This window comes from Scyliorhinus torazame, chromosome 1 (assembly GCF_047496885.1).
Source record: "Scyliorhinus torazame isolate Kashiwa2021f chromosome 1, sScyTor2.1, whole genome shotgun sequence".
NCBI lineage: Eukaryota > Metazoa > Chordata > Chondrichthyes > Carcharhiniformes > Scyliorhinidae > Scyliorhinus > Scyliorhinus torazame.
In genome coordinates this window covers 256,256,558-256,281,588 of record NC_092707.1, presented here as the reverse complement: position 1 = coordinate 256,281,588, position 25,031 = coordinate 256,256,558, and the positions used below count along the sequence as shown (strand labels likewise).

Genomic DNA, 25,031 nt, shown 5'->3' with positions numbered 1-25,031 from the left:
GGAGGCGACAGAGAGGGGTGCAGCAACCCAGGGGGGGGGGTTTAGTTGAATATAGGTCAATAGAGAATGAGGTTTTGTTACTTGTGTATTATTATTATTATTATTATTGTTAAAAAGTTAAACATTTCTGTTTTGTTATTGTTATCGTTTCGTTTGTTTTGTAAGCGGGAAAAAATGTTGTTCAGGGAAAAAAAAATTCAATAAAATATATATTTTTTTAAATAAAAAAAAAACCAAGATAGACAAGCATATTTAAATACACATAGGATATTCAGGGTGAAGATTTCCTGTTTGCCCCATATGTAGCAGCAGAATGTTCCTTCCCAATAATCCAAATTTACCTTAGTGGGTACATGTCGATACCCATCCAGAAAAGAAGAATTACCTGAAAGAGAAAAAAAAAATTCAAAATGATAATAAATCTATTTCATATGATGACTGGAACATGAACATACTAAAACTGTGACAATGCTGTGGGAATTATGAAAATAAGTTAACATTTACTACTACTACTAACAATAATAATCTTAATTGTCACAAGTAGGTTTACATTAACGCTGCAATGAAGTTACTGTGAAAAATCCCTCGTCGCCACACTCGGGCACCTGTTGGGGTACACTGAGGGAGAATTCAGAATGTCCAAATTACCTAACAGCATGTCTTTCAGGACTAGTGGGAGGAAACCGGAGCACCCGGAGGAAACCCACACAGGCACAGGGAGAACATGCAGACTCCACACAGACAGTGACCCAAGCCGGGAATCGAACCTGGGACCCTGGCGCTGTGAAGCATCAGTGCTAACCGCTGTGCTACCCTGAATAGAGATTTTGTTGTAAAATAAAAGTGACCGTAGCATCAAGCACCAATTATAAGAACTTAGGAATAACCTCGAGGAGCTGAATGGCCTGTTCCTATGTTTCTGCCGATAACCAAGAAATACCAGTACCGTAACATTTCCAATCTAACACCTAACTCTATTTCAAATAACTTTTTTTCAGCCTCCCTTTGTAATCTGTATGATTTCTCCTCAGACCATTAATACAAGTCAAATGGATGTGAAATTCCTTTCTATTACATGGCATTTCAGGATTATTATAGGTTTTTTGGGGATCAAATTTCTTTGTCTTTTTGGTGAAAACTGGATCCTCATAATCTTACCGACGACAGCTGAAAGTAGCAAGTGGGAATAAAATGTGACATGAACTTGCCATTACTTAAATAGGAGTTATACCCAACATCACGTCAGCTGGAAGATTTGTAAAGTTCCCCCTTTACTTGGAATTAACTTTGTTCAAGAAGACCCTCTGGAACTTTACAAATCCTCAAACTGATGCTTCTCTTCGCCGCCTTCGAGCATTTTGAAGTGTAACATGATTCAGCATTTGAAAAGAAAAATAATTTATTGTAAATATATACCATTCGAGAATCAGTCACTCCAGAATTAATTATTTTGGTTTCAAATGCTGAACCGCAGTAATAATTTACATTTCAGTCTTGTATGCTCCCACATTTTGTCACTTTACAAACAGAGATACAATAATGGAGCTGACAACATTCCATCTGAAACAGAGGGGAAATACACAATAATCATAATTCAGGATCAGAAAATCCCCAAGCTTTGAAGCACTATCCACACCACGTTGACAGGAATTAGCAGGCTGAGACTTTTATATGACAATATTCCAATTGTATCAATAGATACACGGGTCAACATGATGAATTGTTTGAATTAGCACCCCCCCCCCCGCCAACCACAGAGATTTTTGGGAGAGAAACTTGCATTGATATAGCACCTTTCATAATCCCGTGAAGCTCTAAGGATGTTAATGCCACGTCTGTACTATTTTTTGAAGTGCCGGTCACTGTTTCGCACAGCAAGGACCAACAAAATGCTTTGCAGTACTGATGAGATCTCGTTTTGCGTGTTGACCGAGGAATAAATATTGCCAAGACACAGGGGAGAATTTCTCTACTCTTCGTCAAAATAGTGGCATGGGATCTTTACAACCCGAGGGAGAAGACAGGATCTCCGTTTCAAAACTCATCCAAAAAAAGGGAACCCTCTCTGACTCCGCGTCAGCCTGAATTTTGTGGTAGCACCATACTGATCAGTCAGGCAGAAAGAGGAAGATAGGAACCTAGAATGTACTACAAATTAAAGTTCATACATAAAATCTTACATAGCGCTATATCTCCTTTGGACTGATTTGCACCTACTCCTGGACCAAACATATTTGATGCTCAGACACTATATTCACAGTAAATGGTGGGAAAAAAATATCAGAAATAGTGGAGAAATCAAGGACCTAATGACAGCAAAGAACTGAAAGCAATTAATATCAGTAAAGAAAGAATCCGGAAAGTTTTATGGAGCTAAAAAAATGACAAATCCTCTGGAGCTGATAGTCTGCATCCAAGGGTTTTAAAGGAGGCAGCTACAGAGACAATGCATACATTTGTTTTCCAGATCAGTTCCGTGGATCAGAAGGTAGCAAACATAAACCTGCTATTCAAGAAAGAAGTAAACAGGGAATTATTGTCGAGTTGGTTTGCCATCAGTAATGGGGAAAATGCTAGAACCTATCATTTTTTTTTTCTTTTTTAGAAATTGAGAATACCCAATTAAATTTTTTTTTCCAATTAAGGGGCAATTTAGCGTGGCCAATCCACTTAGCCTGCATATCTTTTGGGTTGTGGCGGCAAAACCCACACAAACACAGGGAGAATGTGCAAACTCCACACGGACAATGACCCAGAGCCAGGATCGAACCTGGGACCTCGGCGCCGTGAGGCAATAGAACCTATCATAAAGAAAGTGGTAACAGGGCACTTAGAAAATCATAACAAGGGGGGACCCTACCCCCGACAATGTCGGAGGCGACGATATCGCTAATCTTGAAGCGGAATAAGGATCCGCTGCAGTGCGGGTCCTATAGGCCTATCTCACTGCTAAATGTGGACGCCAAGTTGCTAGCAAAGGTGCTGGCAACGAGGATAGAGGATTGTGTCCCGGGGGTGGTGCACGAAGACCAGACAGGGTTCGTAAAGGGGAGACAACTAAATGTCAACGTGCGACGGCTATTAGGGGTGATAATGATGCCCCCAGCAGAGGGGGAGGCAGAGATAGTGGCGGCAATGGATGCAGAGAAGGCATTTGATAGGGTGGAGTGGGAGTATCTATGGGAGGTGCTGAGGAGGTTCGGGTTCGGGGACGGGTTTGTCAGCTGGGTTAAACTCCTCTATGGGGCCCCAACGGCAAGTGTGGTCACAGGTCGGCAAAGGTCGAAGTATTTTCGACTACACAGGGGAACAAGACAGGGATGCCCGTTGTCCCCATTACTGTTCGCATTGGCAATTGAACCACTGGCCATAGCGCTGAGAGACTCCAGAAAATGGAGAGGGGTGATTAGGGGGGGGAGAGGAACACCGAGTGTCACTCTACGCGGATGACCTACTGCTGTATGTGACGGACCCAGTGGGGGGGGGTGACAGAGGTCATGCAGATATTGAGAGAGTTTGGAGATTTCTCGGGATATAGGCTGAACATGGGAAAGAGTGAGCTTTTTGTGATACACCCTGGGGACCAGAGTAGAGGGATAGATGGCCTACCGCTAAGGAGAGTGGAAAGAAACTTCCGATACCTAGGGATTCAGATAGCCAGGAGCTGGGGAACCTTACACAGACTCAATCTGACACGGCTGGTGGAACAAATGGAAGAGGATTTCAAAAGGTGGGACATGCAGCCGCTGTCACTGGCGGGCAGAGTGCAGGCAATTAAGATGATGGTCCTCCCGAGGTTCCTATTTGTGTTCCAATGTCTCCCTATACTGATCACTAAGGCCTTCTTTAAAAAAATAGATAGGAGCATCACGAGCTTCGTGTGGGCAGGGAAGGCCCCGAGGGTAAGGAGGGGGTTCCTACAGCGTAGCTGAAACAGAGGGGGACTGGCGTTGCCGAATTTGGGCGACTACTACTGGGCCGCCAACGTGGCGATGATTCGTAAATGGATGATAGAGGGAGAGGGAGCGGCGTGGAAAAGGTTGGAGATGAAGTCATGCAAAGGGACGAGTTTAAAAGCGCTGGTGACGGCGCCACTACCGCTCTCCCCCAAAAAATTTACCACAAACCCAGTGGTGGCGGTAACATTAAGTATCTGGGGGCAATGGGGGACTTCCGGGTGCGGCGATGACCAGCTAAGTCGCACGTTTCGGCAGCTCCCGGTGGAACGGACTTTTGGGCTCTTGATAGGAGCCCCAACGGCAATTTTAACGGCTAAAAACACCGTGCGGTAAACCAGAAGGGTATTCCCCCTGGACACGGATGGAAAAAGGAGAGGAAAGTGGCCGGATTGCAGCGGATCCTTTGGAACAGTGGCAAGGAAGGCAAGCAAAAACCAAGATGGCGTCGGAAGGTGGCAGTTTCATATGGGGCCCTGAACAACAAGAGTTCTTGAAATGCTGCGTGGAGGAGATAAAAAAGGAAATGAAGAAAGAGTTGTTGGCCCCGATACTACAGGCGATCGAAGGGCTAAAGGAGGAACAAAAGACCCAGGAGCAGGAGCTTCGGGTCGTGAAGGCGAAAGCAGCCGAGAATGAGAACGATATACAGGGCCTGGTGGTGAAGACGGAGATACAGGAGGCACATCAGAAACGATGTGTGGAGAGGTTGGAGGCACTGGAAAACAACGCAAGGAGGAACAACCTGAGGATTCTTGGCCTTCCTGAAGGTGTGGAGGGGGCGGACGTCGGGGCATACGTGAGCACGATGCTACACTCGTTAATGGGAGCGGAGGCCCCGACGGGTCCGTTGGAGGTGGAGGGAGCGTACCGAGTTATGGTGCGAGGATCGAGAGCAGGAGAAACTCCCAGAGCCATAGTGGTGAGATTCCTCCGTTTTAAGGATAGAGAAATGGTCCTTAGATGGGCGAAGAAAACTCGGTGCAGTAAATGGGAGAACGCGGTGATCCGCGTTTATCAAGACTGGAGTGCGGAGGTGGCGAGAAGGAGGGCGAGCTTTAATCGGGCCAAGGCGGTGCTTCATAAAAGGAAGATAAAATTTGGAATGCTGCAACCGGCAAGACTGTGGGTCACATATCAAGGGAGGCACCACTACTTTGAGACGGCGGACGAAGCGTGGACTTTTATTGTAGAAGAAAAACTGGAATGAGTGGATTATTAAAAAGAACGTTTGGACAAAGTGGTGGGGCGAATGTGGGGGGCGAAGAGGGGTTTTATGTTCTAATCCTGCGGTATGGTAACTTTTCTTTCTCCCACAGGTGGTGATGGGGGGAGGTGGGGAGGGAGAGGAGATGGGGCGTTGGCCATGGGAGGCGGGGCCGAGGGAGAAGCGCGGGCTTGGTTCCCGCGCTATGATAATTATGGCGGGAATAGAGAAGCAGGAAGGAGGGGGCGTCGCACGGTGCGAGCCGTGGTCACGGGGGGAAGCCGAGGTCAGCCAGAGTTTGCTGACTTCTGGGAGCAACATGGGGGGAGTAAGTACGCTAGCGGGGGGTCTAGCGGGGGGGGGGGGGGTGGGAGGGGGGAATTACTGGGTTGCTGCTGCTGGGGAAAGGGGGGAGTGGGTACGGGAGAGGATGGGCGGGGGGGCACCGCCTGGGGGAGATACAGCTGCGTGGGAACTGGGTGAGAAGCTGGAAAAAGATGATGGCTAACCGGCAAGGGGGGGGGGTGGGAAGCCCCCCAACTCGGCTGATCACGTGGAACGTGAGAGGGCTCAACGGGCCGATAAAGAGGGCACGAGTACTCGCACACCTTAAGAAACTTAAAGCAGATGTGGTTATGTTACAGGAAACGCACCTGAAACTGATAGACCAGGTTAGGCTGCGCAAAGGATGGGTGGGGCAGGTGTTCCATTCGGGGCTGGATGCGAAAAACAGGGGGGTGGCTATATTAGTGGGGAAGCGGGTAATGTTCGAGGCAAAGACTATAGTGGCGGATAACGGGGGCAGATACGTGATGGTGAGTGGCAAACTACAGGGAGAGATGGTGGTTTTGGTAAACGTGTATGCCCCGAACTGGGATGATGCCAACTTTATGAGGCGAATGCTAGGACGCATCCCGGACCTGGAGACGGGAAAGCTGATAATGGGGGGAGACTTTAACACGGTGTTGGAACCAGGGCTGGATAGGTCGAAGTCCAGGACTGGTAGGAGGCCGGCAGCAGCCAAGGTGCTTAAAGATTTTATGGAGCAGATGGGAGGTGTGGACCCGTGGAGATTCAGTAGACCTAGGAGTAAGGAGTTCTCGTTTTTCTCCTATGTCCATAAAGTCTATTCGCGCATAGACTTTTTTGTGTTGGGTAGGGCATTGATCCCGAAGGTGAGGGGAACGGAATATACGGCTATAGCCATTTCGGATCATGCCCCACACTGGGTGGACTTGGAGATAGGGGAGGAAACAGGAGGGCGCCCACCCTGGAGAATGGACATGGGACTAATGGCGGATGAGGGGGTGTGCCTAAGGGTGAGGGGATGTATTGAAAAGTACTTGGAACTCAATGACAATGGGGAGGTTCAGGTGGGAGTGGTCTGGGAGGCGTTGAAGGCGGTGGTTAGGGGGGAGCTGATATCAATAAGGGCACATAAAGGGAAGCAGGAGAGTAAGGAACGGGAGCGGTTGCTGCAAGAACTTTTGAGGGTGGACAGACAATATGCGGAAGCACCGGAGGAGGGATTGTACAGGGAAAGGCAAAGGCTGCATGTGGAATTTGACTTGCTGACTACAGGCACTGCAGAGGCACAGTGGAGGAAGGCGCAGGGTGTACAGTATGAATATGGGGAGAAGGCGAGCAGATTGCTGGCACACCAATTGAGGAAAAGGGGAGCAGCGAGGGAAATAGGGGGAGTGAGGGACAAGGAAGGAGAGATGGAGCGGGGAGCGGAGAGAGTGAATGAAGTGTTCAAGACATTTTATAAAAAATTATATGAAGCTCAACCCCCGGATGGGAGGGAGAGAATGATGGACTTTTTGGATCGGCTGGAAATTCCCAAGGTGAAAGAGCAGGAAAGGGTGGGACTGGGAGCACAGATCAAGGTAGAAGAAGTGGTGAAAGGAATTAGGAACATGCAGACGGGAAAGGCCCCGGGACCGGACGGATTCCCAGTTGAATTTTACAGAAAATATTTGGACTTGCTCACCCCGGTACTGACGAGGACCTTTAACGAGGCAAAGGAAAGGGGACAACTGCCCCCGACTATGTCTGAAGCAACGATATCGCTTCTCTTAAAGAAGGAAAAGGACCCGCTACAATGCGGGTCCTACAGACCAATTTCCCTCCTAAATGTGGATGCCAAGGTCCTGGCCAAGGTAATGGCAATGAGAATAGAGGAATGTGTCCCGGGGGTGGTTCACGAGGACCAAACTGGGTTTGTGAAGGGGAGACAGCTGAACACGAATATACGGAGGCTGTTAGGGGTAATGATGATGGCCCCACCAGAGGGTGAAACGGAGATAGTAGTGGCGATGGATGCCGAGAAAGCATTTGATAGAGTGGAATGGGATTATTTGTGGGAGGTGTTGAGGAGATTTGGTTTTGGAGAGGGGTATGTTAGATGGGTGCAGCTATTGTATAGGGCCCCAGTGGCGAGTGTGGTCACGAATGGACGGGGATCGGCATATTTTCGGCTCCATAGAGGGACAAGGCAGGGATGTCCTCTGTCCCCATTACTGTTTGCACTGGCGATTGAGCCCCTGGCGATAGCGCTGAGGGGTTCCAAGAGATGGAGGGGAGTACTTAGGGGAGGAGAACACCGGGTATCTTTGTATGCGGATGATTTGCTACTATATGTGGCGGATCCGGCGGAGGGGATGCCAGAAATAATGCGGATACTTGGGGAGTTTGGGGATTTTTCAGGGTATAAATTGAACATGGGGAAGAGTGAGCTGTTTGTGGTGCATCCAGGGGAGCAGAGTAGAGAAATAGAGGACCTACCGTTGAGGAAGGTAGCAAGAGACTTTCGTTACCTGGGGATCCAGATAGCTAAGAATTGGGGCACATTGCACAGGCTAAATTTAACGCGGTTGGTGGAACAGATGGAGGAAGATTTCAAGAGATGGGATATGGTAGCACTGTCAATGGCAGGGAGGGTGCAGGCGGTTAAGATGGTGGTCCTCCCGAGATTCCTCTTTGTGTTTCAGTGCCTCCCGGTGGTGATCACGAAGGCTTTTTTTAAAAGGATAGAAAAGAGCATCATGGGTTTTGTTTGGGCCGGGAAGACTCCGAGAGTGAGGAAGGGATTCTTACAGCGTAGTAGGGATAGGGGGGGGCTGGCACTACCGAGCCTAAGTGAGTACTATTGGGCCGCTAATATTTCAATGGTGAGTAAGTGGATGGGAGAGGAGGAGGGAGCGGCGTGGAAGAGATTAGAGAGGGCGTCCTGTAGGGGGACTAGCCTGCAGGCTATGGTGACAGCCCCATTGCCGTTCTCACCGAGGAACTACACCACGAGCCCGGTGGTGGTAGCTACACTGAAGATTTGGGGACAGTGGAGACGACATAGGGGAAAGACCGGAGCATTGGGGGGGTCCCCGATAAGAAACAACCATAGGTTTCCCCCGGGGGGAATGGATGGGGGATATGGAATGTGGCAAAGAGCAGGAATAACGCAACTGAAAGATCTATTTGTGGATGGGAAGTTCGCAAGTCTGGGAGCGCTGACCGAGAAATATGGGTTGCCCCAAGGGAATGCATTCAGGTACATGCAATTGAGGGCTTTTGCGAGGCAACAGGTGAGGGAATTCCCGCAGCTCCCGACACAAGAGGTGCAGGACAGAGTGATCTCAAAGAAATGGGTGGGGGATGGTAAGGTGTCGGATATATATAGGGAAATGAGGGACGAAGGGGAGACTATGGTGGATGAACTAAAAGGGAAATGGGAAGAAGAGCTAGGGGAGGAGATTGAGGAGGGGCTGTGGGCAGATGCCCTCAGCAGGGTAAACTCGTCGTCCTCGTGTGCCAGGCTAAGCTTGATTCAGTTTAAGGTATTACACAGGGCACATATGACTGGAACACGGCTCAGTAAATTTTTTGGGGTGGAGGATAGGTGTGCGAGGTGCTCGAGAAGCCCAGCGAATCATACCCATATGTTTTGGTCATGCCCGGTACTACAGGGATTTTGGGTGGGGGTGACAAAGGCGCTTTCAAAAGTAGTAGGAGTCCGGGTCGAACCAAGCTGGGGGTTGGCTATATTTGGGGTTGCACAAGAGCCGGGAGTGCAGGAGGCGAGAGAGGCCGATGTTTTGGCCTTTGCGTCCCTAGTAGCCCGGCGCAGGATATTGTTAATGTGGAAAGAAGCCAAGCCCCCGGGGGTGGAGACCTGGATAAATGACATGGCGGGGTTCATAAAGCTAGAGCGGATTAAGTTCGTCCTAAGGGGGTCGGCTCAAGGGTTCACCAGGCGGTGGCAACCGTTCGTCGAATATCTTGCGGAAAGATAGATGGGGGAAAAAAGGCAGCAGCAGCAGCCCAGGATTTTGGGGGGGGGGGGGGGGGGGGGGGGGAGGGATGGGGGGGAGTGGGCGGGGGGGGGTGTAGCCTGTGACAAGGCAGTTGCCAATTAGGGCTAGTTTTCATTTTTGTTATTTAATATTTATTTATTTCTGGTTTTTTGTTTATATATAAAATAGGTCATTGTTATCTGTATTGTTATAATGTTGTGTAAAGGATGCACAATGTACTGTGTTGGTTGACCAAAAATTTTCAATAAAATATTTATTAAAAAAAAAAGTATCTGGGGGCAATGGAGGCGACAGAGGGGTGTGCTGGGAGCCTCGGTGTGGTCCCCGATCAGGAACAACCATAGGTTTGCCCCAGGGAGGCTGGACGGAGGATTCCAGAGTTGGCACCGGGTAGGAATCAGGAGAGTGGGAGATTTATTTATAGACAGGACGTTTGCGAGCTTGGGAGCGCTTGAGGAAAAGTATGAGCTGCCCCGGGGAAATTTCTTTAGATATATGCAGGTGAGAGCGTTCACGAAACAACTGGTGAGGGAATTTCCGCTGCTCCCGACACAAGGGATCCAGGACAGGGTGCTTTCGGGGGTGTGGGTCGGGGAAGGCAAAGTGTCAGAGATAAACCGGGAGATGAGAGAAGAGGGGGAGGAGTTGGTGGGCGAACTGAAGGGAAAATGGGAAGAAGAGCTCGGGGAGGAGATTGAGGAGGGTTTGTGGGCTGATGCCCTCAGCAGGGTAAATTCCTCTTCCTCGTGTGCCAGACTTAGCCTGATCCAATTTAAGGTGCTGCATAGAGCACACATAACGGGAGCAAGGTTGAGCAGGTTCTTCGGAGTGGAGGACAAGTGTGGGAGGTGCGGGGGAAGCCCGGCGAACCACACACATATGTTTTGGTTGTGTCCGGCACTGGAGGGGTATTGGAGGGGAGTGACGGGAGTGATCTCGAAGGTGGTGAAGGTCCAGGTCAAGCCAGGCTGGGGGTTAGCTATATTTGGAGTAGCGGATGAGCCGGGAGTGCAGGAGGCGAAAGAGTCCGATGTCGTGGCCTTTGCGTCCCTAGTAGCCCGGCGTAGGATTTTACTCATGTGGAAGGAAGCGAAACCCCCCCGGACTGGAGGCCTGGATAAACGATATGGTGGGGTTCATAAAACTAGAGCAGATGAAGTTTGCGCTGAGAGGATCGGCTCAAGGGTTCACCAGAAGGTGGCAACCGTTTCTCGACTACCTAGCGGAACGTTAGAGGGAACATAGATGGCCAGCAGCAGCAACCCAGGGGGAGGGGGGATAAATTGTTTGGGTTTTTGGAGGGGGAGAGGGGGGGGAGTATGATTTTGTGTTATTTGGTTAGTTTACCATGTTAGTTAAACAATGTTATATTGCAGTTATCATGTTACCTTTTTTTTTGATTTGTAAGGGAAAAAATTGTGTTTGAAAACTTTAATAAAAATATATTTTTTAAAAAAAAGAAAATCATAACATGATTCAGCCATAATAAAGCAGTTTTATGAAAGGCAAATTGTGTTTAATCTATTAGAGCTTTTAAAGAGGGTGTAACTAGCATGGTAGATAAGAAAGACCAGTAGAATCCACTGATTATATTTATTGAACCATTATACCATCAACTACCAGGAGCATCGTGTTGATGTTTCAGCTATTCCGGCCTTGGGTGACTAGGTGGAGTTTGCACATTCTCCCTGTGTCTGTGTGGGTTACCTCCAGGTGCTCCAGTTTTCTCCCACCGTCCAAAGATGTGCAGGTTAGGTGGATTGGCCGTGCTAAATTGCCCCTTAGTGTCCAAAAAAAAGTTAGGTGGAGTTACTGGGTTACAGGGATAGGGTGGAGGCATGGTGCTCTTTCTAAGGGCCAGTGCAGGCTCGATGGGCCGAATGGCCTCCTTCTGCACTGTAAATTCTATGATTCTGTAAGTGGTATATTTGGATTTTCAAAAGGCAAAATTAATGTCGAATTTTGTTCGATAACATTCTTATGCAGCACTTTGGGCATTTTACAATGATAGAGATGCTATATGAATGCAATTTGTTGTTATATTTGCCTTAGAGAAGGTGAAACTAAGTTTCACCAGACTGATTTCTGGAATGAGAGGGTTGTCCTAAGTAGAGATTGAGTAGAATGGGCCATGATTCTCAGCTATTTAAAAGAATGAGGGGAGTTTCATTGAAACATATAAAACTCTTGAAGGTTGACGAGGTAGATGCTGAGACTTACTCTTGGCTGAAGGTCCTAGGCTCAGGGCAGGAGCCAGCCATTTAGGACTGAGTGCAGGAGAAATGTCTTCCCTCTGCAGATTGAGAATCACTGACATTCTCTACTGTGGACACTCAGGTGTTGACTGTATTTAAGTCCAAGATCAGGGGCTGGTTTAGCTCACTGGGCTAAATTGCTGGCTTTGAAAGCAGACCAAGGCAGGCCAGCAGCACGGTTCAATTCCCGTACCAGCCTCCCCGAACAGGTGCCGGAATGTGGCGACTAGGGGCTTTTCACAGTAACTTCATTGAAGCCTACTCGTGACAATAAGCGATTTTCATTTCATTTTCATTTTTTCATTTTCAACAGGTGTTTTGGTACTGAGGGAGTGAATGATAATGGGTTTGGGGTAGGGAAGTCGAATTGAGGTATCAGATCAGCCATGATCTCACTGAATGGTGGAGCAGGCTTGAGGGGACTTTCCTGTCTGTTCCTGGAACCATATGGCTGTGGCTAGGTTTGTGATTTGATTCTATTTAACAAATCTTTAAAGTTTCGCAGAAGTGCAGAGAAGGGATACAGCTTATATTGCATGGATTTTGGAAGTTGCCAAACCATGGAGAACAAATGAGTGAACGTAAATAGCATTCTATAAGGGGCAGCACGGTGACGCAGTGGTAAGCACTACTGCCTCATGGCGCCGAGGTCCCAGGTTCGATCCTGGCTCTGGGTCACTGTCCGTATGGAGTTTGCACATTCTCCCCGTCTTTGCGTGGGTTTCGTCTCCACAACCCAACGATGTGCAGGCTGGATGGATTGGCCACACTAAAATTGCCCCTTAATTGAAAAAAAAGGAGTTGGGTACTCTAAATTGAAAAACAAAATAGCATTCTATCGAGACATTCTTGCTGTGGACTAGTTGCTAATTGAATGCAGCTACCTTGGTCCAGAGAATCACTTTGGAGCAGGGAATGGTGGTTTAATGATATAACATAAGAAAAATGAGGAGCCATTTCTTGAGCATGGTCTGGCGTTCAATATAATCAAGGCTGATCTCCTGCTTAACCCTACTTTCCCACACACTTCCTATGTCCCTTGATTCTCTGTGAGATAAAAAATCAATCTCAACCTTGTACATATTCAACGATGGATATTCAACATCCACAACCCTCTGAGGAAGAGAAGTTCAAAGATTCACAACTCTTTGAGTGAATGCATCACTCCTTATTTCTATTCCAAAAATATCAACTTACAATCCTAATACTGTGTTCTAGATTCCCCAGCCAAGAGAAGGTGAAGCCCTTTCAGAACCTTGTATGCTTCAATGGGATCACTTCTCATTCTTATAAACTCCAGAGCGTGTAGGCGCAATTTACTCAGCCTTTCAATCTAGGACAACTCTCTCACCCCACTAACCAAGCTAATGAACTTTTTTTGTAATCCCTCCAATGCAAGTATATGCTTCCTTGGACATGGAGGCCAAAACTGTACAGTGTTCCAGGTGTGGTTAAGTTTCTGGCCTTTTGAAAAAAATATTGTTTATACTCTTACTCTTAAATGAATAACCTCACACTTCCCTCTATCTACCACCTTGTTGTCCACTCACTTAAACTGTCCATCTTTGCGTCCACCTCACAGCTCATATTGCCACCCAGTTTAGCATTATCACAAACTCTCAAATCATTAATATAGACTGTAAATCACTGAGGCCCCAGCACTAATCCTTGCAGCATTCCAATTACAGTCCCAATGCCATTTATCCCTACTCTCTCTCTTTCTCTGCTTCCGTTAGCCAATCCTCTATCCATGCCAATATGTTACCTCCTTCTCCATGAGCCTGCCCTGTGAGGAACACTACAACAGTGCAGGGAATATGCCGTGGCAAATTGCCCTTCAGCCTCTGCACAGCTAATTTATTGATCTTGGAGAAACTAAGCTTGTTTTCACGGCTGCTGTTGGCAACCATTCAAAGCCAGTTCAAAAACATATTTACTTGGAAAGTCCCCACAAGCCTGGCATGTCAAATATTCAATAGTTGAATTTAACTTGCTGGGTTACACACTGCCAAACTTTCATGGCTGTGCTTTTTGCTTTGTTGAGTGCATGTTTTTTGAGGCCTCTTGCCCTACACAGAACATCACTGGTGTTACTGCTGGGAATAGAAATTACTGCCTTGCAAGGATCAGATATGTTGAACATAAATATAGACTGTTAAATATTTACTTTTGGTACGCCCTTTTTCGAAAGCAATGAAGGGCAGCGAGGTGTAACAAGAGATTTCCCATGATAATTGCTCAAAAACCTGAAAAGAATGGTAGCGGGCATCACATGTGCTTGGCTTTGGGCTCTTTTCATTCATATCTAGTGCAGATTTGTACAGCCAGAAGCCCAATTCACACTGACCCAAATGTCTACAGCTACATTCCTACAGCATTTCCTACACTGACCTGATTGCTTAGTCAAATCGACGCAAGCCCCTCGAGCAGTAGCCACATCAATGCGAGCTCAAGGATCTAAGCTAGAAAGGAACAGAGGTATATTGATAGGATTAGATGAAATAAGATGGGATAAGGCTTGTGTGGAGCATAAACTCCAACATTAGATCTGTTTCTGTGCTGTAGACTCACAGCAGTCTTTGGAAAAAACAATTTTCATTAGTTTGTTAACCACCTATTATTTCACTGCCTTTTTTAAAAAGCTTCCCCCACCCCCGAATACAACATGTTTTAAATCACAACAATTAATTAACGTCTTTGCCAAATTCTTTTCTGTGGTGAAAAGAGTCTGATGAAAGATTGCCAGGTACTCAATGATTATCTTATCTGGATTTGGTTTGGAATGGCCTAACAGATGGGGGTAAATAGCGCAAAGAAGATAGAATCATAGAGTGATTATCGTACAGAAGGCTGCCAGTCATGTCCATGCTGACTTTCTGCAAGAGTAATTCACATAGTGCCACTCCCAAGCCCTTCACATGACCCTGTGAACTTTCTTTTCAGTTGCTTACCCAATTCCCTTTTGACTGTCATAATTGAGTCTGCCTCCACCGTACTGACAGGTAGTATATTCCAGATCCGAACCACTCGCTGTGTACAAACATCTTTCCTCATGTTGCGGTTGTTTCTCCAGACAAGTACCTTAAACCCGTGCTCACTGGTTCTTGATCCTTCCACCAACGGGAGCGGTTTCTCTCCATGTACTCTGTCCAGACCCCTCATGATTCTTTTTCAAAAATAAATTTAGAGTACCCAATTCTTTTTTTTCCAATTAAGGGGCAATTTAGCGTGGCCAATCCACCTACCCTGGTGAGATCCACGCAGACAAGGGGAGAATGTGCAAACTCCACACAGACAGTGACCCGGGGCCGGGGTCGAACCCAGGTCCTCGGCACCATGAGGGTGCAGTGCTAACCATTGCCCCACCATACCGCCCTACCCCTCATGATTCTGAATACCTCTATCAAATATCCTCCCAACCTTCTCTTCTCCAAGGTGAACAACCCCAGCACCTCTAACCTTTCCATGTAACTGAAGTTCTTAATCCCTGAAACCATGCTCATGAATCTTTTCTGCAGTCTCGCTAATGCCTTCACTTCATTCCTAAACTGGACACAATACTCCAGATGAGGTTGAACTGTGTTTAATAAGCTCGCCATAACTTCCTTTCTTTGGTACTTTATGTTCCTATTAATAAAGCCCAAGATACCATATTCTTCGTTAACGGCTTTCTCAACCTGTCCTGCTACTGATACTCAGCATCGTGTCCGAGGACCAACCATCATCAGCTGTTTCAACACAATGGCCTTCCCATTGCAAGATCAATAGTGGGAATCGTGGATGACTGCACAATGTTTATTAAAATTCGCAACTCCTCAGGTACAGAACCAGTCTGTGTCTGAGTGTAGTATGAGGTGGACAATCTTTGGGCTTGGACTGATAAGTGGCAAGCCACTTTTGCAAGACGCAAGTGCCAGTCAATGATCATCTCTAACAAGAAAGTATCTAACCATCGTCTCTTGATATTCAATGGCACTACCAACAATGAATCCTCCAATATCAACATCCTACTGGTTTCCATTGACCAGAAATTGAACTGGACCAGCCATACAAATACTGGTCAGATAGGTCATCTGCTGGGAAATCTGAATGAACTTACCTCTAGTCTCCCCAAATCTCAGCCACCATCTTTGAGGCACAAGTCAAGAGCATGGAATACTCTCCAATTGGCTGGATAAGTGCAACTTCAACAAGGACGTTCAACACCATTTAGGACAAAAGAGTTCTCTTGGTCAGCACCCCATCCACCAACTTACGCATTCACTCCCTCTACCACCACTGATGTACAGTGACAGCAGTGTGCACCATCTACAAGATGCATTATGGAAACTCATTAATGCTCCTTCCAAAGTCATTACCATCTGGCAAAACAAGGGCAGCACTAGCTGCAAGTTCGCACCAAAGTCACACACCATCCTAACTTGGAACAATATCATAATTCCTTCAGTATCACTAGATCAAAATCCTGGAACTCCCTCTTCAACAGCACTGTGGGAATACATATGCCAGATGGACTGCAGCACTTCAAGAAAGCTCACCACCCACTTTGCAAGGACAATTAGGGATGGGCAATAAATACTGCCTTTACCTGTGATGCCCACACCCACGAAGGAAGAGTATGTCAAGAAGTAGCACTGGGAAAAAAATCTGAACTTGAAAGTGCAAAAAGCATGGAGCCCTGATGTCATAACAGACTAAAGTATCAGAGACTCTAAATGCAACCTATGAAATGTTCTTGAAAATGAAGAATTTAAACCCTTCTTTAACAAAGGAGAAAAGGGAATAATCCAAGTAACTAATTGCCAGTCAGTCCAATTGGGATAATTAGGAAGTTTCTCGATCACAATTTGGGATAAATTAATCCCTTGGAAACATGAGGATTAAAAACAGTAAGCATTGATTTGTCAAAGTCAAGTTGCGTCTCATAAAATTCCTGGAATTTATTTTTAAAAGGCAGTGAAATAAGAAGGAAATGCAAGGGATGTAGTGCATTTGAATTTTCACACCATGTCTGATTCAATGTCACATAGAAAACTTACAATTTCAATGTTTTCAAATCCCTAGTTGACCTTGTCCTTCTTTATTTCTGCGATCACCTCTGGCCCAACAACCCTCCTGACTTATCTGTGTTCCGCTAATATCCAATTGTAATTGCTCACTATTGGTGCCATACCTTCAGTTGTCAAGGTTCTAGGCTGTAGAATACCTTCCTCAATTCTCTCTACTCCTTAAAGACGCTCCTTAAAACTTAATATTTACCTACCTGGTGCTGTGTTAAGTGGCTTAGTTTGATCATTTGAACATTTTGGGAGATAGCACTCCTGTGAAAGCACCATGGGACTTTTTTATCCCATGTTAAAGGTTTATATATATAACAAGCTGTGCTGTGTTAGTATTAATGGACATTTGGTGGCATTGGTTAGAAGCCAGGCGAAGAACAGAAACAGAGATGTGATTATGACTGGAGAATGGCACAATGTAAACAATGATGTCACTGTTTGGAGCATGGCTGTTTCTCTTCTCTGTGCTAAAGTCCCCGTCACTTATAAAGTCCACATTTAAAGCAGACAGTCACATATTATGGCCAAAGAGTGTTAACCATTGGCTCATTACATTAATGCCAATTTCAAAGTTGCCGATTAGAGTATCTTAATTGCTGCATGTATTTAGGTGGAAACAGCTGTTTACTGAGGGATTGAATAACAAATGAAAATAATGTCAAGTTTCTATATGTTTAAAAGCATTAATCTATGAAACAGGACATTAGGGGGCAGCATGTGATGCAGTGGTTAGCACTGAGACTGCGGCGCTGAGGTCCCGGGTTCGAATCCCGGCCCTGGGTCACTGTCCGTGTGGAGTTTGCACATTCTCCCCATGACTGCGTGGGTTTCACCCCCACAACCCAAAAATGTGCAGGTTAGGTGGATTGGCCACGCTAAATTGTCCCTTAATTGGAGAAAAATAATTGGGCATTCTAAATTTTTTTTTTAAAGAATCAGGACATTAGAAAACAAATTAGTCCAAAGAATCCTGGAAAATATCCACTTGAGCTACATCTGATTTTTGTCAATGGGGTTAATTTAGTTCCTCTGCCCTGGGGAAGGATTTACTTGTTGAGATTCAGATTCAGAAATGTCGCTGTTCAGTATTGAGCTATGTATCCCATGTGAAGCAACAACAAGATAGGGACAGAAGAGACTCTATGGTCAGGTATAGGGTCTGTTGGGATGGAGGTTACTTCAGGTCGTGGTTCAGGCAGCTGCAGATACAGATGGCTATGCACACACTAATCCATCAAACTCATACAGTGCAGGAGGCCATTCAGCCAATCGAGTCTGCACTGACCTTCCTCATCCATGTAACCCCACCTAACATAGAACATAGAACATAGAAAATACAGCACAGAACAGGCCCTTCGGCCCACGATGTTGTGCCGAACCTTTGTCCTAGATTAATCATAGATTATCATTGAATTTACAGTGCAGAAGGAGGCCATTCGGCCCTTTGAGTCTGCACCAGCTCTTGGAAAGAGCACCCTACCCAAACTCAACACCTCCACCCAACACCAAGGGCAATTTGGACATTAAGGGCAATTTATCATTGGCCAATTCACCTAACCCGCACATCTTTGGACTGTGGGAGGAAACCGGAGCACCCGGAGGAAACCCACGCAGACACGGGGAGGACGTGCAGACTCCGCACAGACAATGACCCAAGCTCGAATCGAACCTGGGACCATGGATCTGTGAAGCAATTGTGCTATCCACAATGCTACCGTGCTGCCCTTAAGAACAAATAAATCTACACTATATCATTTTCCCGTAATCCATGTACCTATCCAACAGCTGCTTGAAGGTCCCTAATGTTTCCGACTCAACTACTTCCACAGGCAGTGCATTCCATGCCCCCACTACTCTCTGGGTAAAGAACCTACCTCTGATATCCCTCCTATATCTTCCACCTTTCACCTTAAATTTATGTCCCCTTGTAATGGTGTGTTCCACCTGGGGAAAAAGTCTCTGACTGTCTACTCTATCTATTCCCCTGATCATCTTATAAACCTCTATCAAGTCGCCCCTCATCCTTCTCCGCTCTAATGAGAAAAGGCCTAGCACCCTCAACCTTTCCTCGTAAGACCTACTCTCCATTCCAGGCAACATCCTGGTAAATCTTCTTTGCACCTTTTCCAGAGCTTCCACATCCTTCCTAAAATGAGGCGACCAGAACTGTACACAGTACTCCAAATGTGGCCTTACATCTTTGGACTGGGGGAGGAAACCAGAGCACCCGGAGGAAACTCACACAGGCACGTGAAAAAGGTGCAAACTCCACAGATTCACCCAAAGCCGGAATCGAACCCGGGTCCCTGGCGCTGTGAGGCAGCAGTGCTAACCACTGTGCCGCAATATGCCCACTGCAATTGATAGAAACTGTATATTATCTACTTTTATATATAAGTAATATATAACAAATGAGTAGGACACATTTATAGGAAGCATAAGTAGTCAGAGACAAAACAAAAATGAGCAGAGGGTTTAGCTACGAAGATGACTAACCGAATAAGGAGAAGGTTTATAGGGTAGTGTATGGAGCAGATATCAGATGAAATGTAAGCAGAGAAATGTGCGTGGATATATTCTGCAAAGTATAAAGAGGAAATTTATACCAAATGAAAAACCTTAAACAGGATGAGAAATTTAGGGCTTCAAAGAACAAAGAATACAGCACGGGAACAGGGTCTACGGTCCTCCAAGCCTGCACCGATCACATGTCCTATCTAGACCAACCCTCCTATATCCTTCTATACCCAGTCTGTTCATGTGCCTATTCAGAAAAGTCTTAAAGGTCGCTAACGTATCTGCCTCAACCACCTCACTTGGCAGTGAATTCCAGGCCACCACCACCGTCTGTGTAAAAAACTTGCCTCGCACATTTCCACTGAACCTTTCCCCCCTCACCTTGAACTTGTGCCCTCTTGTAATTGTAATTGTAAAACCCTGGGAAAAGGCGTCCAACTGTTCACCCTATCTATACACCTAATAATTTTATAAACTTCTATCAGGTCGCCCCTCAGCCTCAGTCTCTCTAGGGAGAGCAGTCCCGGTTTATTCAATCTCTCCTCATAGCTAATACCCTCCATACCAGGCAACATTCTGTTAAACCTTTTCTGTACTCTCTCCAAAGCCTCCACGTCCTTCTGGTAGTGGGGGTGACCAGAATTTGACACAGTATTCCAAATATGGCCTAACCAAAGTTCTATATAATTGAAACATGATTTTCAAGCTTTTATACTCGATACCCCGTCATATGAAGGCAAGTATGCCATATGCTTTCTTTACCACCATTTCCACCTTGCTGCCACTTTTAAGGATCTGTGGACCTGCACACCCAGATTTTCTTGTGTCTTTATGCTCCTGATGGTTCTGCCATTTATTTTATGGCTCCCACCTGAATTGGATCTACCAAAATGCATCACCTCGCGTTTGTCCGGATTAAATTCCATCTGCCATTTCTCTACCCAATTTTGCAGCCTATCTATATCCTGTTGTATTCTCTGACAATCTTCATCACTATGCACTTCATGCATTTAAAACTTTGAAAGTTGGAGGACTTAAAACTAAAACAAAATGGGTTCTCAGCTTTCAGCAATCAGAGTACAAAGCAGAAGTTACGCTATACCTAAACAGATAATTAGTTATACCACAGTTAGAATGCTGTGTCTAGGGGCAGCACGATGGTGCAGTGGTTAGCACTGCTGCCTCACGGCACCGAGGACCTGGGTTCGATCCCGGCTCTGGGTCACTGCCCGTGCGGAGTTTGCACATTCTTCCCGTGTCTGCGTGGGTCTCACTCCACAACCCAAAGATGTGCAGGGTAGGTGAATTGCCCCAGAATTGGGAAAAAAATAATTGGATACTCTAAATTTCCAACCTTATTTCAGGAAAGATGTCAGATCAATGGAGAGGGGCTAGACAATTTTCACTTTGATTGGAGGAATGAGAAGTGTTAGAGGATAACTTGGATCTTCCTTCACTAAAATAAAGGATAAGGGATATTTACAGACATATTTCAAGTTCTGAAAGTTTGACTAAGCAAATTCAGCTCCCTGGTTAATGAGACTGTAAATGGTGGGCATTCTTTTAAAATCAAAAGAACATAGGGTGAGGCTAAGGGATTTGTTACTGCAGAGGTTTTTTTTAGTACATAGTACTTTACCAGAAACAGAGGGGTAAAGAGAATTAATAATCATTTATAAAAAGGGGAAAATGTAGGAGAGAATAGAATGCAGTAAGTACCACTTTCAGAGAGCCAACACAGACACTATAGCCTGAATGATCGGCAGTGATGGCATGTTCTCAGCAACCATAATTTCCAGTCCTTTTTTTGGTAATTTTATGTTCTCCCAGCACTTGACTCCATTTCATTTTACATTGGTCCTGGCTTAATTTCAGCCTTGCTCTTCCAATGTTTTGCAGGTCATTCAATTCATTAACTCGCTTGTTATGACTGGATTATTTGTTTGTTTGGCTCCCTTGATTTTAGTTCTAATCTTTTAAAAATACTTTAAAATATACTTTTTAATACTCATGATACTAAACATTAACCTCTTCTTTTCTCTTTATAAGAAGTGTTGGATATTTCCAGGATTTTTTGGTCTCTAATTAAATCTTGTACTTTAACAAGATCTCTTAAACATTCCCTTATCACGATGTCCAACAATCTTCTCACAATCAATGTTGACAATTCATCCATCTGCTTCTTGACAATTATCTGGAGAATGACCAGAATCCAGCCAGTCCTGGAAAATATCAGTGAGGAGTCTCCTGGGGTGAAAATTGCCAGTCTTAAATATGTGTGCACACTCATGTTTCTAAAGGATTCCAATGCAGTCATTGTTAATCTGTACCTTCACTTTTGACATTTCTCCTCCTATTACTCATCAATTCCATTACCACCATTTCACATTCACTCTGGCTTGCTCTGCAACTCCTGACGGATGGCTCCCCACGTCACATCCAAAGCAGGAATATCAGTGTAAAATTATTTAAACTTCACTTTCACAACTTTAGTTAAGTATAGTTGGTTATTCAAACAGCTGAAAAGCACGATTGCAACACTACAATGACATTTCCTAAATGCTGAACTTCACACTAAGTACTTCAAGTATTTAAAACACACTGTCTTGCACATACCACCCCCTGACACACACCCCTATACATCTAACCGCAATCAGTCCCATGTGCACTCAGTGGCTGCCATATGCTCACATGCCTACTCCCGCACCAAAAGCTTTCACGCTCATTGGCTTCCCCCTTTGCTCGTGAATTACTCCGCCCTTGCTCTCACACTCATTCCCCCAATTGCCCCTTGCTCGTTCCCTCCCTCCAGCTACTCCTCGCTCACACTCTCGCCTGTCTCCGCAGCTTCCCCTCATTCACACACTTGCCACTCCCTGCGCCACCCCTCTCTCCCTCCAGCTGTCTCTCGTTTAAACTCTCGCCACACCTGCGGAGCCACTTGCTCACTCCCTTGGTTGTCAAAGAACAAAGAAAGGTACAGCACAGGAACAGGCCATTCGGCCCTCCAAGCCTGAACCGACCATGCTGCCCGTCTAAACTAAAATCTTCTCCACTTCCTGGGTCCGTATCCCTCTATTACCATCCTATTCATGTATTTGTCAAGATGCCCCTTAAAACGTCACTATCGTCCCTGCTTCCACCACCTCCTCCGGCAGCGAGTTCCAGACACCCACTACCCTCTGTGTATAAAAACTTGCTTCATACATGTCCTCTAAACCTTGCCCCTCGCCCCTTAAACCTATGCCCCCCAGTAATTGACCCCTCTACCTTGAGACAAAGTCTCGGACTATCCACTTTGTCGATGTCTCTCATAATTTTGTAGACATCCCTTGCTCATTTACGCCCCTGCCCATCCAACCACGCCCACTTCCGCTTGTTGTCATGTCTCTCGCCCTCCCCATCTCGTCCGCCTCCATGTGCCTGCTTCACGCCCATCACACGCTTCCTCTTCCTCGCCTACAGCCCACCCCTCACACGCTGCCCGTCCCTCACCCGCTGCCCGTCCTTCACCTACAACCGCATCCCTCACCCTCACCTGCTGCCCATCCCCCCCAGTGCCCATCCCTCACCCTCCTCCACTGCTTGTCTCACACCTTTATCCACTGTCTGACCCCCATCTTCACCTGCTGCCCATCCCTCACCCGTCCTTCACCCTCGCCCGCCGCCCGTCCCTCACCCGCCGGCCGACCCTCACCCGCCGGCCGACCCTCACCCGCCGCCCCGCCCTCACCCGCCGCCCCGCCCTCACCCGCCACCCCGCCCTCACTCCCGCCCGTCCCTCACCCCCCGCCCCTCCCTCACCCCCCGCCCCTCCCTCACCCCCCGCCCCCCCCCACCCGCAGCTCGACCGTCACCTGCCGCTCCTCCCTCACCCCCCCGCCCGTCCCTCACCCGCAGCTCGACCCTCACCCGCCGCCCCCCTCACCCGCCGCCCCCTCACCCGCCGCCCCTCCCTCACCCGCAGCTCGACCCTCACCCGCCGCCACACCCTCACCCCCCGCCCCTCCCTCACCCGCCACCCCCCTCACCCCATGCCCGACCCTCACCCCATGCCCGACCCTCACCCGCAGCTCGACCCTCACCCGCAGCTCGACCCTCACCCGCAGCTCGACCCTCACCCGCAGCTCGACCCTCACCCGCAGCTCGACCCTCACCCACCACCCCTCCCTCACCCCCTGCCCCTCCCTCACCCGCAGCCCGACCCTCACCCCCTGCCCGTCCCTCACCCCCCGCCCCTCCCTCACCACCTGCCCGTCCCTCACCCGCCGCTCGACCCTCACCCGCCGCTCGACCCTCACCCGCCGCCCCTCCCTCACCACCTGCCCCTCCCTCACCCGCCGCCCCTCCCTCACCACCTGCCCCTCCCTCACCCGCCACCCCTCCCTCACCCGCAGCCCGACCCTCACCCCCTGCCCGTCCCTCACCCCCCGCCCCTCCCTCACCACCTGCCCGTCCCTCACCCGCCGCTCGACCCTCACCCGCCGCCCCTCCCTCACCACCTGCCCCTCCCTCACCCGCCGCCCCTCCCTCACCACCTGCCCCTCCCTCACCCGCCACCCCTCCCTCACCCGCAGCTCGACCCTCACCCCCCGCCCCTCCCTCACCACCTGCCCCTCCCTCACCCGCCGCCCCTCCCTCACCACCTGCCCCTCCCTCACCCGCCACCCCTCCCTCACCCGCAGCTCGACCCTCACCCCCCGCCCCTCCCTCACCCCCTCCTTGTCCCTCCCTACAATGTATAAACTGGCCCCACCCAGGTGCAGCCGGGTCTCTGCCGATCCGCCGGCTCGGTACCTACCCAGGTACTTGCGGATCTCCAGGAGCAGGGCCGGGGCGCCGCCGTTCAGTTGGTAGCAGAGCGAAGCCAAACTCAGCAAAAGCACCGAGGCCAGGCAGAAGCCATAGTCCCGTTGCGAGCACTTGAGCAGTTTCCTCAACACCATCATCAGCTGCCGCACCCCTACTAATCCACCGCCCATCGGGCTCCGGCATCAGCCGCTCTCCCACAGCAGCCACCAAACACCCGGCTGCGGCCTCAACCTCACACTGACAGGCAACCCGCTCCAGCTCAGCCACAGCAACAAGTCCGGTCCTCCAGTTACACCGCCCTCTGCAGCTCCAGCTCAGCCACAGCAACAAGTCCGGTCCTCCAGTTACACCGCCCTCTGCAGCTCCAGCTCAGCCACAGCAACAAGTCCGGTCCTCCGGATACACCGCCCTCTGCAGCTCCAGCTCAGCCACAGCAACAAGTCCGCTCCTCCGGATACACCGCCCTCTGCAGCTCCAGCTCAGCCACAGCAACAAGTCCGCTCCTCCAGCTACACCGCCCTCTGCAGCTCCAGCTCAGCCACAGCAACAAGTCCGGTCCTCCGGGTACACCGCCCTCTGCAGCTCCAGCTCAGCCACAGCAACAAGTCCGGTCCTCCAGCTACACCGCCCTCTGCAGCTCCAGCTCAGCCACTGCAGCAAGTCCGGTCCTCCGGGTACACCGCCCTCTGCAGCTCCAGCTCAGCCACAGCAACAAGTCCGGTCCTCTGGATACACCGCCCTCTGCAGCTCCAGCTCAGCCACAGCAACAAGTCTGGTCCTCCAATTACACCGCCCTCTGCAGCTCCAGCTCAGCCACAGCAACAAACTGTTCCTCCAGTTACACCGCCCTCTGCAGCTCCAGCTCAGCCACAGAAACAAGTCCGCTCCTCCGGATACACCGCCCTCTGCAC

At 48.2% G+C, this 25,031-nt stretch overlaps 1 protein-coding gene across 4 annotated transcripts in view; it reads right to left on the bottom strand.

The window, feature by feature from the left end:
• Positions 1–24,622, bottom strand: part of usta (uronyl 2-sulfotransferase a) — a 150,211-nt gene extending 125,589 nt beyond the window's left edge. Inside the window, exons 1-2 of one of the 4 annotated variants that reach the window (XM_072504842.1) lie at positions 24,110–24,622; positions 342–385 (exon numbers count right to left, since the gene is read on the bottom strand). In XM_072504842.1, the coding sequence (XP_072360943.1) occupies positions 342–385; positions 24,110–24,290 (225 nt within the window). In that variant the 5' untranslated portion in view covers positions 24,291–24,622. The remainder of the gene's footprint in view (positions 1–341; positions 386–24,109) is intronic. The other 3 variants (XM_072504859.1, XM_072504864.1, XM_072504851.1) reach the window with 3 other exon arrangements.
• Positions 24,623–25,031: the final 409 nt, after the last annotated feature.